This window comes from Tamandua tetradactyla, chromosome 15, assembly GCF_023851605.1.
Source record: "Tamandua tetradactyla isolate mTamTet1 chromosome 15, mTamTet1.pri, whole genome shotgun sequence".
NCBI lineage: Eukaryota > Metazoa > Chordata > Mammalia > Pilosa > Myrmecophagidae > Tamandua > Tamandua tetradactyla.
Window position 1 is genome coordinate 85960151 of NC_135341.1, and position 15596 is coordinate 85975746.

At 36.1% G+C, this 15596-nt stretch overlaps 1 protein-coding gene across 1 annotated transcript in view; it reads left to right on the forward strand.

Annotated features, from left to right (window-relative positions):
- The window catches only part of ATP1B3 (ATPase Na+/K+ transporting subunit beta 3), a 70205-nt gene that overhangs the window by 17018 nt on the left and 37591 nt on the right, over positions 1–15596 (forward strand). The window contains exon 2 of the mRNA XM_077130297.1: positions 4436–4564. Coding sequence (XP_076986412.1) covers positions 4436–4564 — 129 coding nt within the window. The remainder of the gene's footprint in view (positions 1–4435; positions 4565–15596) is intronic.

Here is a 15596-nt window from a genome sequence, read left to right on the forward strand (position 1 = left end):
GGTGAATTGTATGATAATGTGAATTGTACCTCAATAAAGCTGTAATTAAAAAAAATTCAAATATACAAAGAATTTTAAATTTGTACCCGTCCATATCATTGATTTTTTTTTTTTACTATACCTGCTTCTACTTAAAATTTTTTAAACTATAAATCTGAATGCAAATTTGTTTACTAAGGAGAAATAATTTCTAGTTATCAGAATCTTTTGAAGAGAGGTGCAGTCTTTCTGGTTTCCAGAGAGTTCACTGAATAGGCGGCCACAGCCCAGGGCCTCGCAGGGGGTTGAGGGAGTGGGACGGTGGTGAAGCCTGGTGACTTTTTCCTGTGTCCCAGGTTATGTATGCTCAGTGACACAGGGTAAACTGCCGGATTTCTTGCTGCTTAGTTCATTTTATAGAGTCTGTATGAATCAAACCGCATTTAATAAGTTTTATTTGAGATAAAATGCCATTGATGAGGTTAAATTTTAAACCTTGTGTTTGAACCTTAAATCTAGTTACACATTCTAAGAATATTTCTGTTTTCTTGTTGGCTTGTGGTTCCATTGAGGGGTTTTGTTTTTTGTCATCAAATTTCTTGTTACTTTTATTTTCCTTTCTGTAACGTGAACTAATTAGACAGGTGATACTGTTAACCCTTCTTTTCAGGTAGGCATAGAAATTAGGAAATTTCTATTTCTTATATTCCCAAGGGCACAGAGCAGGACGTGGTCAGGCTAGGATTTGAGCCTAGGTCTCTTGACACTAGCACAGCCCATGTGTATAACCAACCACTCGATGACACAGCTTCCAGCTGGGTTTCTAATTTTTCAACAGACCCCTCAATCATAAAATAGGAGAGAGAGAATTTACAAACTGGCATAGCCTGTAAAAGAATAAAATATTTAGGAGTAGATTTAATTATGGATGTGAAAGACTTGGAACACTGAAAGCTACAAAGCATTGCTGAAAGAAATTTTACTTTTTTTTTTTTTTTTTTTTGCATGGGCAGGCACTGGGAATCGAACCCGGGTCTCCGGCATGGCAGGCAAGAACCCTGCCACTGAGCCACCGTGGCCTGCCCTGAAAGAAAATTTAGAAGACCTAAATAAATGGAAAGACATCATCAAGACCTAAATAAATGGAAAGACATTTTATGTTCATGGATTAGAAAACTTAATAGTGTTAAGATGTCAATGCTACCTAGAGATCTATAACTGCAACACAATCCCAGTCAAAAACCACAGTAGCCTTTTTTACAGTGTGGAAAGGCCAGTCCTCAAATTCATATGGAATTGCAAGGGGCCCTGAATAGCCAGACCATCTTGAAAAAAAGAACAGAGTTGGAGGACTTGCGCTTTCCAATTTCAAAACGTACTACAACGCGATACTGGTCAAAATAGTGTTTTGCAGGCATAAGGACAGCCATATGGGACAGTGGAATAGAATTGTGCATGCAGTGATAAACCCTTACATCTATAGCCAGTTGATTTTCAACACGGGTGCCTAGTCCACTCAATGGGGAAAGAATAAACCCCAAAGAATAGAAAGCAGACATTCAAATGGATACTTATACATCGTAGCAGCATTATCCAGAATAGCCAAAAGGTGGGAATAACCCATGTGCTCATCAACAGATGAATTAAGAAACAAAGTGTTGCACATACATACAACAGAATACTATTCGACCATAAAAAGGAATGAAGTTCTGATACATGCTACAGCATGGATGAGTCTTGGAGACATTTAGTTAAAGGAAATAAGCCAGACACAAAAAGACAAATACATGATTTATGAAATACCTAGAATAAGCAGAATGTAGCCACAGAATGTACATTGGAGATTACCTGGGGTAAGGGCAGTGGGGGGTGGAGGGTGTTATTGATTAATGGGTAAAGAATTTCTATTTCAGTGATGAAGAGGTTTGGTAGCAGTTAGTGTTGATAGTAGGAAAACACTGTAAATGTAATTAATGTCACTGAATTGTGTACTTACAAATAGCTAAAATGACTACTTTTATGATGTATGTACCTTACCACAATTTTTTTTTTAACTTTACAATTTTAAAAAGGATTATTTTTAAACATGAAAAAAGTTGGTCATTTCAGCAATTATTAATGAACAGAGGAGGAGAATTGACTCCAATATTTTGGAGAGGCAGAATTTTTTTTGCATTCTGTAGTGTTTCCTGTATTGTATACCCTTAGGTCTCACCATAAGAATATAAAAGTAACATTTTTTACAACTTCTGTAATATTTGTTAGAAATGACAGTGTGATGATACAAAAATGCCAATCATAGCAATTAAATTTTTTGGTATTTATTTTGTTGACATTTTTGGTTTTGATTATGTTGACCTAATCTAGACTATTTAAAATACTAATGTGTGTCCAGAATTTAAATCCATGTTAGTTCTCTAGTTGGTTAATGACAATGAAATTCTTGGATAATTTAAAATCAGGAAATATGCGATAAGCACTGTTTAAGCTCAGTGTGTTGTTTCCTATTTTTATTAAGTAGTACTGTGGCAAACATGGCACTCTGAACAGTATACTATCATTAAGGTTGTTGTGTTAAGCCTACCAGCAAACTCCCTCTGCAAGTTATATTTATCTACTTTGTAACTGTGTTATAAATTACATTTACTTTTTCCTGGAAATTTAAAATCAGAATTTTGAAAATGAGTTTTCAGACTTCTTTATTAAACCCTAGTATTACTATTATTTATTATTATTCAAACTGTTTATTTTCTGCTGCAGGTTAGAGCACTCTACCACGGCCCAATCAGACTGTTTTTGTAAATGAAGTTTTTGGGAACACATTCTCTCGTTGCTGTGTATTTACTGGCCCCTTGATCTACTCTGTAGAGGAATTCATTCATTCATACAGACATCTAGGTCTTTAGAATAATTTCTCCCCTGTATCTCATTTAACTGGCCTGTGGACTTTGCATGTATTTTCATTTTCTTTCCATAGTAAACTGAGCACCACTTTGAGACTGGTCGTCTTTTTCTTTTTCTGCAGCAGGATCGCAGTAAGTGGTAGGGAAGTGATGCTGTCAGAAGGTGAAATCCTGTCTTCTTCCTTCTGTCCTCTTGCTCCCTATTTTGGCCTTCTGGTAATTGGGGGGTGGAGCTGGCGGGCATGCTAGTCTAAATTAAAATGAAGCCTCTTCAGTTATTCCCTCTTTACTTGGGGGAGAAAGAAAAAAAGAAGAGGGGAACAGTTTCTTGGCCTGCAAGTGAGGAAGAAAAGATTATCCAGCTTTGGAACAATCTGTTTTGGGATCATGGAGTATTTTGAAAATCTGAATAGGTAATGGAGCCATTCCACAGAAAACATGGAATACATTCAAAATAATTATTGGAGAAATCTTAGAAACCCCCTGCAGCTCATTCTAGGAGAAGAAGGGGAAGATCTGCAAATTCCAAATTAGAACCCCCTGCTCTAGCCTCTCTACCAGGGAACAGAAAAGGCAAAAATAAAGAATAAGTTGCTGATCCTGCTTATTAAGGTCAGATGTTAATTCAGCTCTGGGGATTTAAGTTTTCTTCACTCTTGCCATATCTGGGGTTTGTTTAATATCCTTTGATAAAATTTTTTAACACTTAAATACAAACGAGTGACTTCAACAATATATTCTAATCCTGATGTTAAGCATTTCTGATGTTGGAACTTTGACTAAAAACATTTGAGTTAGTTCTAAAATCATTGAGCCAGTATAGTTCTATCTTAGTATTTCCAAATTGTGAAGAAAATAATATTAAGCCCTTGATATTAAAACTTGTATCTGCAAAATCTTGCTTTCTGCCTAGCAGTAGACCCATGAAGTCTCTCTCGGTGCTTGTTTCTTGTCTTGTCCACTCTTCACTCTTGCATGAGCCTTCCACTGAAGCAGTGTTTCCTAAACTTTACTCATTATTACCATCTTCATGATTTTTGCTTTCTCTGAATATTTCCTGATTATTCTTTAAATCAACTTTTTAAAACTTTTGCAAATAATTACTATCTGTGATATAGGGATTTGATATACTAATTCTTTTCTACCTGCCACTTAATGGAACATGTAAATATTGGAAATGTTGTCCCACCTAAAATCAACTTTCATCTTTTAGAGGTCATCAACTCTACTTTGGGAAACACTGCCCTACGTGCTAGAATTTTTAAGTTCTCACTTTGAGCCAGAGTATGAACTGTGGAAGCTACTTTTACTTAAAAGTACCAGAGGAGGGGAGGGATGTAGTGGATGGAGGGCTGCTGCCTGCTGAAATATCCCCTTGTTTGGGCAAATCCATGTGTTCTGGATATGGGGATATTTGGCTATGTGCATGGCTAAGCTTGGAATCGTAGCCTTGTAATGATTGGTTTGTTTTTTTAACCTGGGCAAATACACACAGATGTGCGTGTAGATATGTGTGTATCCCCAGATTTCATAGGTTTTATTTTCTTTCACAGGTTTGATCTTGCTCTTCTACCTCGTCTTCTACGGGTTCCTGGCTGCACTCTTCACATTTACAATGTGGGTTATGCTTCAGACTCTGAACGATGAGGTTCCAAAATATCGTGACCAGATTCCTAGTCCAGGTAATTATGTTGCAGTTATCATGGCTTTTAATAAAATGGTTTTCTTAAAATATGTAATTTACCTTTGCTATAAACCTGTTTTGTATAGCATATAGAAGATACAAACCTTTGGGTTAGGTAATTTGAAAGTTTTGAGTTTTGTTTGATGTGTAATATTTACATACTGATTTGAAGACCTCAACATTCATGGACTAATAAATCTTGAGTCTGTTGCCAGGGGCAAGCAGAATATTGAGAATTATAGTGAAACTAAATTTGAACAATATACTGATAGTTATGAATGCCTTTTATGAATATTGTGTAGCAATTTCACTTCACCTTGAGTAATTTACAGAGAAAGTGTGTATTTCCACTCCAGCTGAGGGATTAGAACATTGGTCTTGTAAAGTACATGCTTCATGTTTTTGATTGCTTGTTATGGATATAGTAAGAAATGTTAAATAATGATGCGTCTTTAGAGAATGAAACTAGTGTATTCTTTATATGTATAATTCTTTGTTAATTGCATTTTTAAAAAGGTTCTCCATTATACTGGACAGTATATTTTGCCAAAGTAAAAATCCTTACTGACATACTTGCTTAAATCATATTTTGCACTTGCAGACTTTATTCTTTTTAAAAATAAAAAAGAATATATATTTTTTAATAATATTCTTTGAATGCCAGATTTGCCTTTGTTAGACATGACCTTGTCCTTAAGGTGTTTGCAATTTTTTTAGATAACTAAGAAAACAATACTATACAGACTCCTAAAACTATATAATTCCTAAAAATGCGAATGGCTGGTGGAGATGCTAGAGAAAGGAAGGCTTTACACAGAGTAACGGGATTTGGATAGTAGGGAGAGTAGGCAGTCAAACCAGGAAGATGGGAGTCTAGCAGGAAGCATCTTTCTAGAGCAACTGACTTTGAACCAGGGTTGATTTATCCCCAGGAAATATTTGGCAATGTCTAGAGACATTTTTGGATGTCACAACTTGGGGAGTGGGTGCTTCTGGCGTCTAGTGAGTAGAGACCAGGGATGCTGCTAAACATCCTGTAATGTTCAGGGCTGCCCCCCACAGCAAAGAGCATGTCAGGGACACCACGGCTGAGAAGTGGTCTGAATCCTTGCTGACGGTTATGGATGGGGCCACGGATAGAACCAAACAGCCGAACAGAACCAATTTTCCCAGCCATTTTTTTTCTTTGAACAGTTTGTTCTTATGGTTTCTCCTTTGTTTGCAGCTAATACTAATTTGTCTAAATATCACAAATAAACCCCTTCTCTTAACTCTTTGTTTATTTGGCCAAATATCAGAAACTATATTTGTTAGGTTAGTTAATTTTTCCCTTATCTGTCACTGTGCCTCGATTTCTTTCTACTTAGACTCATTCTAAGATATAATTTTTCTTGCTACTTAAATTGACCTTATCGAACAAAATATAATCTATTTCAGAAATACTAAACTCTGTTATAATTGCATGAAAAATATAGGCAGATAAAATATGTTTTGAGTATATTTAAGTACAGTTTTAATCTGAGTTCCTTAAAATTACTTACCAACTGTGAAAGTCATTAATTTAAGCAAATACATATTATTTATATACATACACATGTATATATTATATTAGATGACTGTGCATCATATTATTGAGTCTTTCTCTTCAGAAGAGATTATGGGCAATTTTTTTTTAATTTTAACTTATATTTTCTAAGTTTTAAAAATAGACATTCAAGTTTTAACACAAATTTTCTGTAAATTGACTCATTTTAGAATTACCTTAAAATTTAGTGACATAAAAGAAGGTAATTTTTTTAAATAAGGCATAGATACTTTCATATTTCCCTTGAAAAATTCTCTGATTTGGAAATCTGAATGTTTTATGTTGAGTTTCTTCAGGTTAGAAGTTCTTATACAGTTATTTGTAAGTGGCCTTGATTCTGTTAAAATTTTTTGTGTTATTTTTTAGTAGGTCCATTGTATACTTTGATTCATTTTAGAAACATTCCTAATTTTTATTTTCTCGTGTGAATATCTCTCATTCAAATTTCATGTCTTACATTGGATGACCAAAATTTAGATCTTCTTAATATTATCTTTGCTCTTAGAAAAATTAATAGAGAAGACGTTCTCAAATATAGTAACAATGCTCATCTTTTGCCTAGAGCGTTGTTGCGACCTCCTCCTGGATCTCCTTGCTTTTGCCCCTGCTTCTCACAAGTTGGTTCCTGTGGTGGAGTCTGTTACTTTTTACTTGCAGTATATTCTGGTTTATTCTTGTCTACAATAACCCTTAAAAATAATAGCATAAGAAATTTTAGATATATACTGGATCGTCAGAGGTTATGTTCTTTCATTAAATACCTTTATTATAAAAAAATCAGAAAATTACTATTAATTTTATGGTACTTAGACAGCAGATAGAGAAGTAAGGAAAAATAGGTACATTGAAATCACCAAAGTGATCTGGAATGGGGGAAGTGAATGGATAGTTTAATTGGGTGCTCTTTTGTGCTAAGTGTAGAATATTAGCTTTGCCATTTGAGCGCATTCTTTAATTATATTTGGATAGCTTGGATCTAGTTTAACTCAAGAGCAAAGCAAACACAGGCAACTGTTTAGGGTTTGAAAGAAACTGGCTATGATCTGAACAGTTACACAAACAGATGTCTGTGAGCAGCAATTTTAATGAAACTGAAGCTACTTGTTTTACTTGTGTAGTCTCAGATTCAGTGCAAGGCATATCATCCTAATAGCTTTGATGTGGGGAATATTTGGAGACTACTGAAAATTTTAGGATTGTTTTCAAGCCTATACACAAAGCCAAATTAATAATCTACAGCTGATGTTCTTTGAACAAGGAAATCTGAAAGTTAGAAGTCTCAGTATGTTCCTTACAGGTTGATATACTTAGACATATCCCTGGCCTCACTTCTTATTTACTCTCTTAATAAGTTCATGCAGCATGTTCTGTATGCATGGGCCTAGATTCATGATATGAAATTGTTAGTGGTTATACTAATTCAAATGTGAAAACTACATTGTAATGACAGAGCAATAGTTATTATTGAAAGGAGAAAATTTAGTCATAAACTTAAAGATGTATAGGCCTTGGGTTGATGTCAGCAATATGGCAGAGTAAAACCTCCAGAATCCTATCCTCACAAGAAATATTGAAAACAAATAGAAGCTGGTAGAATCAGCTTTTTCAGAATTCTGAAAAATAGTCAAAGAGGTGTAGTCACTAAGGAGAAATAAGAAAAAAGCAATTTAAAAATAGTAGGTAAGCCTCACAGCACCTTTTCCAACCCTTACTCCACTTCCTCCCCCACTCAATATGGAGCCAGCTCTCATTCCCAAAATTGGTCTCTGATCCCAGGTTTCAGAGGGAGCAAAGTCACCATTATTTGCATATTTGGATATATGTATGTCTGTTTCAACCTGTCTTTGACTATTTTGGAAAAATCATTACCCAGACAGACTACTTTAGCTTTCAACAAAATGAGAGAGAAAAAAATACAAACTCAGAGTAAAGAGGAGAGTCTGATTTCCAGAGTTGAAACATTAAAATACTCAAATGTTTAAAAAGTCACAAGGCATACAAAGAAACAGGGAAAGATGGTCTATTGAAGAAAGGAACAAAATAAAACAGAACTCATCAATGAGGAAGTGCACACATTTGTTTACCAGAGATTTTTGAAAAACTATCTTGTACTCAAAGACTGAAAGGAAAACAGGAACGAAAACTAAAACATCAAGAAAATGGTATGTGAGTAAAATGAGGATTTCAATAAAGAGATGCAAAGTATAAAAAGGAACCACAAAGAAATACTGGTACTAAAAAGTATAACAATATAAAAAAATACTGAAATATAAAATTCCCTAGATAGGTTCAGCAGACTGGAGCTGGCTGAAGAAAGAATCAGAGAACTTTAAGATAAGGACAATTGAAATTATCATTTTGAGGAATGGAAAGAAATAAGAATGAAGAAAAATAAACAGAGCCCAAGAGACCTCTGGGACACCATCAAATGTATCAATATAAGAGAGTACATATGTGGGAATACCAGAAGTAGAGGAGAGATAAGAGCAGAGAGAATATTTGAAGAAATAATGACTAGCACCTTCCCAAATTTGACAGTTTGACAAAAGACACGAATATACACATTCAAGGTCAATGAACTCCAAATAGAGTAAACTCAAAAGAGGTCCATATCAAGACACATGATAATCAAACTGTCCAATGACAAAGAATTCTGAATGCAGCATGAGAGAAGCGGCGCATCATGTACAAGGGAGCCTCAGTTAGACCAAATGCTGATTTCTTACTAGAAGCTATGGAGGTGAAAAGGCAGTGATGCTGAAAGGAAAAACATTATCAGCCAAGAATTCTGTATCTGCAAAACTGCTTTCAAAAATGAGGAAGAACATATAAGGCATTCCCAAATAAAAGCTGAGGGAATTCTTCACTGGTAATCCTGTCCTACAAGAAATGCTAAAGCAAGTTCTGCAGATTGAAACTAGGTACTAGCTCAAAGCTATATGAAGAAATAAAGAACTGCAAAAAGGTAACTACATGGGTAATTATAAAAGCCAGTAAGTAGTATTGCATTTTTTATTTGTAACTTCACTTTTTCACTTCTTACACGATCTAAGACTCAAATGCTTAAAGGTAATACAAATCTAGGATTTGGGGCACAGTATATAAAGATGTAATTTTTGGCAAGACCAACATAAAGGTGGAGTTATGGAGGGGCATAAGAACATAGTTTATGTTTGCTTTGAGGTTAAATTACTATCAAAAGAGATTGTTATACATTTAGGATCTTAAATTTAAACCACATGGTAACTATAAAGAAAATATCTAAAAATTACACAAAAAGAAGATGTAAAGGAATTCTAAATACTTAACTACAAACATTAGCTAGACACAAAAGTAGGCATTAGTGCAAGAGAGAAGGAATAAAAAATGTGTAAGGCTTACAAAAATCAAATAGCAAAATTGCAGAAGAAAATCCTGCATTATCAGCATTTACTTTAAATGTAAATGGATTAAATCCTCCAATCAAAAGGCAGAGACTGACAGAATGGATTTTTTTTTTTTTAAAGCATGACTGAGTTATATGCTGCTTATAAAAGACTTCTCTTAAATCCAGAGACAAGAAATAGGTTGAAAGTGAAAAGATAAAAAAAAAAATTCCATGTATATGATGATTAAGAGAGTGGGGATGGCTGTACTAATATCAGATAAAATAAGACTTTCATTCATTAACTGTTAATAAGGGGCAAGAGGAGCACTACATGTTGACAAAAGAGTGACTCCATAAGAAGAAATAACAGCTATACACATATAGTCACATAACAGCTGAGCTCCAAATTATATGAAGCAAACATTGGCAGAACTGAAAGGAGAAATACGTGGTTCTGTATTAATGGTAGGAGACTTCAGTACACCCCTTTCAATAATAGATAGAAAATCTGGACAGGTGGTGATCAGTAAGAAACTAGAGGACTTGAACACTATTCTAAACCAACTAGACTTTGAATATAATGAAAATGATAACACAATACACTTGAAAATATGCAATAAAGGCAGTGCTAGGAGGGAAATTTATAACTATAAACAATTTCATTTTAAAAAAAAATCTCAAATCAGTAACCTAATCTTATAGTTTGATGAGCTAGAAAAAGTAGAGCAAACAAAACCCAAAGTGAGCAGAAAGAAGGAAATAATTAAGATTATAATAGGGAGGATTAACAAAACCAAATTTAGTTCTTTGAAAAGATAATAAAATTGATGGACTTTTAGCTAAACTGACAAAGAAAAAGAGAAAGAAGACACACAGAAAAACAAAAATCAGAAATGAAATCCAGGACATGGTTACCAATCTTTCAGAAATTAAAATTATTATAAGAGAGTATTATGAGGAGTTGTATGCCAACAAATTTGATAATCTAGAGGCGGTGAGCAAATTCCTAGAAACATACAAATTATCTCAACCAACTTAAGAACTAAAAAATTTCAACAGACCTTAAATAACTAAAAACTGAATCAGTAATCAAAAGCCTCCCAACAAAGTCTAGAACAGATGGCTGCACTGGTGAATTTTATCGAACATTCAGAGGAGAATTAATACCAACCCTTCTCAAATTCTTACCAAAAAATGTAGAGGAGGAAACACTTCCTAATCCATCCCATGAGGCCAGCATAACCTAATCCATCCTGTGAGGCCAGCATAACCTTTTGCAATGATAAGGACATTGCAAAAGGAAATTACTGACTAATATCCCCTATGAACACAGATGTAAAAATCCTTTGCAAAATACTAGAAAATTCATATGTGGCTTTTCTCTCTCTATGCCCAACTCTGCAAGTGAAACTGTTGCTCTCCCCGCTTTGTGGGGCATGACATCCAGGGATGAAAGTCTCCCTGGCGACATGGGAGACGACTCCCAGGGATGAGCCTGACTCTGGCACCATGGAATCAACAATGCCATCATGACCAAAAGGGGGGGAAAAGTGTAACAAATAAAGTATCAGTGGCTGAGAGAGTCTAAATAATTGAGAGCCTGCACTGAATGTCACTGTTAGACATGCTTCAGTTGGACATTGCTGCCTATCATGACTTGCTGGGCCCCAGCCAAGGCCATTCTTGCCAATCCTAAAGAATACATATTCTAGGGCATTCTGTAAGATTCCTCAGAAGGTTCCGTATACTAGGGTAACTTTCCAGAACCAACAACTTCCAGATGGGTCCCTGGACCAGATAACTACTGAAATGCAGAGGGGCCAGCCCTTCCAGAACATCAACTAATTCATCCCCCTATCCCATATTATTGACAGCCCCTTCCAACATGAAAAAGTTAGAATGGGCATAGCCCAGATACCCCTAATGAGTGGGAGAAAGAACAAAGGTGATAGTGGAGTTATACAGAAAAGGTTGGGCTTAACAAATGAGTGTGCATACTGAATCATTATACTGATATTTCTTTTAGCTTCCAGTACCTTGGAGCAGCTAGAAATAAAAACCTAAAATTGTGGAATTGTATCCCATATCAAACTCTGAAGAATGTTCTCCAATTATTTGTTGCGATATACTTTGAAATTTATTGCTTTTATGTATGTTATTTAAAGAGGAGGACTATAATAGAGAAGATAGGATTTAACAAATGAGAATGACTGCTGAATCATATTGATATTTCTTTTGATCTCTGGTGTCTTGGAGCAGCTAGAAGAAAAAATGAAAAATCGTGAAACTGTAACCCATACCAAACTTTAACATCTGTTCTTTAACTAGCTGTTAAAATGTAGTTGGAAATTCATTGCTTTTTTGTATATGTGATATATTTCACAATAAAAAGAAATAAGAAAAATACTAGCAAACTGAATGCAATAACACATTAAAAGGATTGTACACTATGACCAAACAGAATTTACCGCAGGAATGCAAGGGTGGCAAAACATAAGAAAATGTCAACGTAATATGCTGCAGTAGTAAAATAAAGGAAATAAAATGCACAAATGGTCATCTTCATTGAGGCAGAAAAGACACTTTGACAGAATCCAGCACCCTCTCTTGATAAACACGGTCAGAAAACTAAGGTTTCCTCAACATGATAAAAGTGTATATATAAAACCCCACAGCTAGTAGCATATATAATGGTGAAACACTGAAAGGTTTCTCTCTAAGATCAGGAAAAAGACAAGAGTGACTGCTTTCACCGTTCCTCTTCAACACTGTACTGAAACTTATAGCAAATCAGTTAGGCAGGAAGAAGATATATAAAGGATCCAAATTGGAAAGGAAAAAGTAATATTATCTCTCTTTGCAGATGACATGCTCTTATATTTAGAAAATTCCAAAGAATCCACAAGAAAGTTATGAGCACTCATATATGAATTTAGTGAAGGTGTGGGTACAAGATCCCAAAAATCAACAAAATTGTGAAAAACTTGTACACTGAAAACACAAAGCATTGCCAGAAGAAATTAAAGAAGACCTAAATAACTGGAAAGACATCCCTTGTTCATTCAAAGACTTAATATTAAGATGTCCGCGTTGCCCAGAGCAATCTAGTGATTCAGTACAATCCCAATCAAAATCTATGGCTTTTTTTTTTCTTTTGAAAAATAGAAAAGACATATTCAAATTCATATGGAATTGCAAGGGGTCCCGAATAGCCAAAACCATCTTGAGAAGAACACAGTTGGAGGACTCACACATCACATTTCCAAACTTTTGCTACAAAGCTACGGTAATCAAAACAGTATGGTACTAGCATAAAGATAGACGTATGGACCAAGGGCACAGAAATGAGATTCTACAGATAAACCCTTACATCTGTAGCCAGTTGATTTCCAACAAGGGTGCCAGGTCCACTCAGTGGGTAAGAGTAGTCTCTTCTACAAATGGTGCTGGGGAAACTGGATATTCACATACAAATGAAAATGAAATTATGCCCCCACCCTCAAACTATGTAGAAATATTAACTAAAGATTGATTCAGGCCCAAACCATACTTAGAAGAAAACATAGGGGACAATCTTCAGGATCTTGAATTAAGCAATGGATTCTTAGATATGACACCAAACACCTGAACAACAAAAATGAATTGGACTTTATCAAAAATAATTTTTGTGCATCAAAGGACATTATCAAAAAAGTGAAGAGATAACTTACGGAATGGGGGGAAATTTGGAAACCATAAATCTGATAGGGGTTTAGTATCTGAAATATATAAAGAACTCCTACGTTTCAAAACCAGAAAAATACACAACCCAGTTTAAAAATGGGCAAATGACTTGAATAGACATTTCTTCTAAGAAGATACACAAATCCCAATAAACAGGTGAAAAGATGCTCACCATCATTAGTCATTAGGGAGATGCAAATAAACCACAATGAGCTACTGCTTCACACCCACTGGGATGGCCATTATTTTTGCTTTTTTTTTTACATGGGCAGGCACTGGGAATTGAACCTGGCTTTCTGGCATGGCAAGAACTTTGCCAGCTAAGCCACCGTGGCCCACCCTCCATTATTTTTAAAATGAAAAATGTTGGCAAGGATGTGGAAAAGTTGGATTCTTTGTTTATAGCTGGTTGGAATGTAAAATAGAATGGGTACTGTGGAAAACAGTTTGGAAGTTCCTTAAAAAATTGAACATAGAATTACGATATGACCCAACAATTACACTCTGAGATATATATAACGCAAAGAATTATAAACAGGGACTCAGACAGATAATTGTGCACTGATGCTCATAGCAGTGTTATATTCACAGTAGCCAAAAAGTGAAAACAACCCAAGTCAGTCAACAAATGAGAGGATGAACAACTTGTGAAATATGTATGCAGTGGAGTACTATTGAGATGTAAAAAGAAATGGTGTTAACACATACTAAAACATGGATGAACCTTGAAAACATGCTAAGTGAAACAATCCAGATACAAAAGGACAAATATTGTGTGGTTCTGCTTATATAACATATTTAAAATAAATTCATGGAGAAAGGAAGATTAGTGGTTATCAGGGGCTAGAGATGGGGGAATGGGGAGTTACTGCTTTATGGGTAACATGTTTCTGTTTTAGGTAAGAAGATGTTTTGGTAACAGATAGTATGGGTGAATAGGACAACATGGTACAAGTAATTACTGCCACTTAATTTCTACATTTAGTAGTTAAAATGACAAATTTTGTTACATATGCTACTACAGTTAACAAATGTAAAAAGGGTGGCATAGTGAGGTGTGCAATTTAGTTCATCCTCTAGGGCAGCTATTAAATAGCTTGGAACTGTCTGGAAGAACTGCTGTGAGGAGGACATCAGTGCCTGAACACACCGTGTACACCAGTCTGGAACAGGTGGATGACTGAGACCCCACACAGGACTGTTTAGTCTCCCAACCGCGGAGGTCGACACCCCTCCCCCAGGCAGGACAGGCTGGTTCCCCAAGGGAAGAAGAAATTAGCTCTACTAGGAGCTAGGATGGTAGCGCAAGACAGCTCCAATTGCAGAATTAATTAACAAATTAGGGCTGTTAAGAACAGGCCCAAGCACAGATAAACCTGGAGTAAGCACTAAAGGAACCAGGAGTTTTCACCCAGGCAGAAAAGGAGGAGGGCTGATAGGGAATAAAAAGATAAGAGGCTTTTTGAGTTGGAAAGCACAAAATAGTGGAAAAGGGCTGAACTCCAAGCAAAGGGGGCACATATTGTTGTGTACCATCTCTAGCCTTTGGCTGGCAAACCCAGGAGGCTGGGGTCCGGCTCTGAAAAGGCTTTTGACAGCCCATTAGATAGAACTGCCATCATTCTCAGGCTCCAGCCCTGACTCAGGCAAGGCAGAAGTAAGGCATGTCTGTGAGTCAAAGTAAATAGTCAGGTGGATGGGGACAGTTCCCTAAAGGGCACATCTTTAACTGCTTCTACTGGCAGCAAGAGAAGGTAGCTTAGCCAAACTCCAATTGAGGTTTTAATCCCAGCAGAGAGAAGGTGGAGCTGACAGAAAAAAAAAATAAGAATAAGTGAAATAGAATAAAGATAGAGGATTTTGCAGTTTGCAGATCTTAAAGTACTGAAACCTTGGGACCGGGGACTGACTTTGAGAAGGGATATCTTTTATTCTTTTATTTTAAAATGTTTCAAGTAGCACATTAAAGAAAGCCCCAGGAATTCTCACTTGCCAGCAGGGCCCAGGCAAGGGCTGAGTTAAGGTAGGTCTGAGTGACAAATTTAATGATTATCAAGTTGGGGAGATAATTCCTAAAAGAATGTATCTTCCCCAAAGAAAAGGGGGCAGGACCCAGCTGAGGTGGAATTCCTCCTTCAAGGAATTTGGGCCCCAGGGACTGGAAAACAGAAGCAATTAAAGCCACTCTACAACCTCCCAACTGTCTCAACCACACCCCGGCAGGGAGAGTCACCTGAAGCTAAAGGCACCGCATCACTCTGTGCAGGTGGGACCCGCAGGCAGATGAGCACCATCCTGGGGAGGACAGGAAAAGCCCAGAGTCTAGAGGCTTCTTAGGAAAGTCTGTCAACCTGC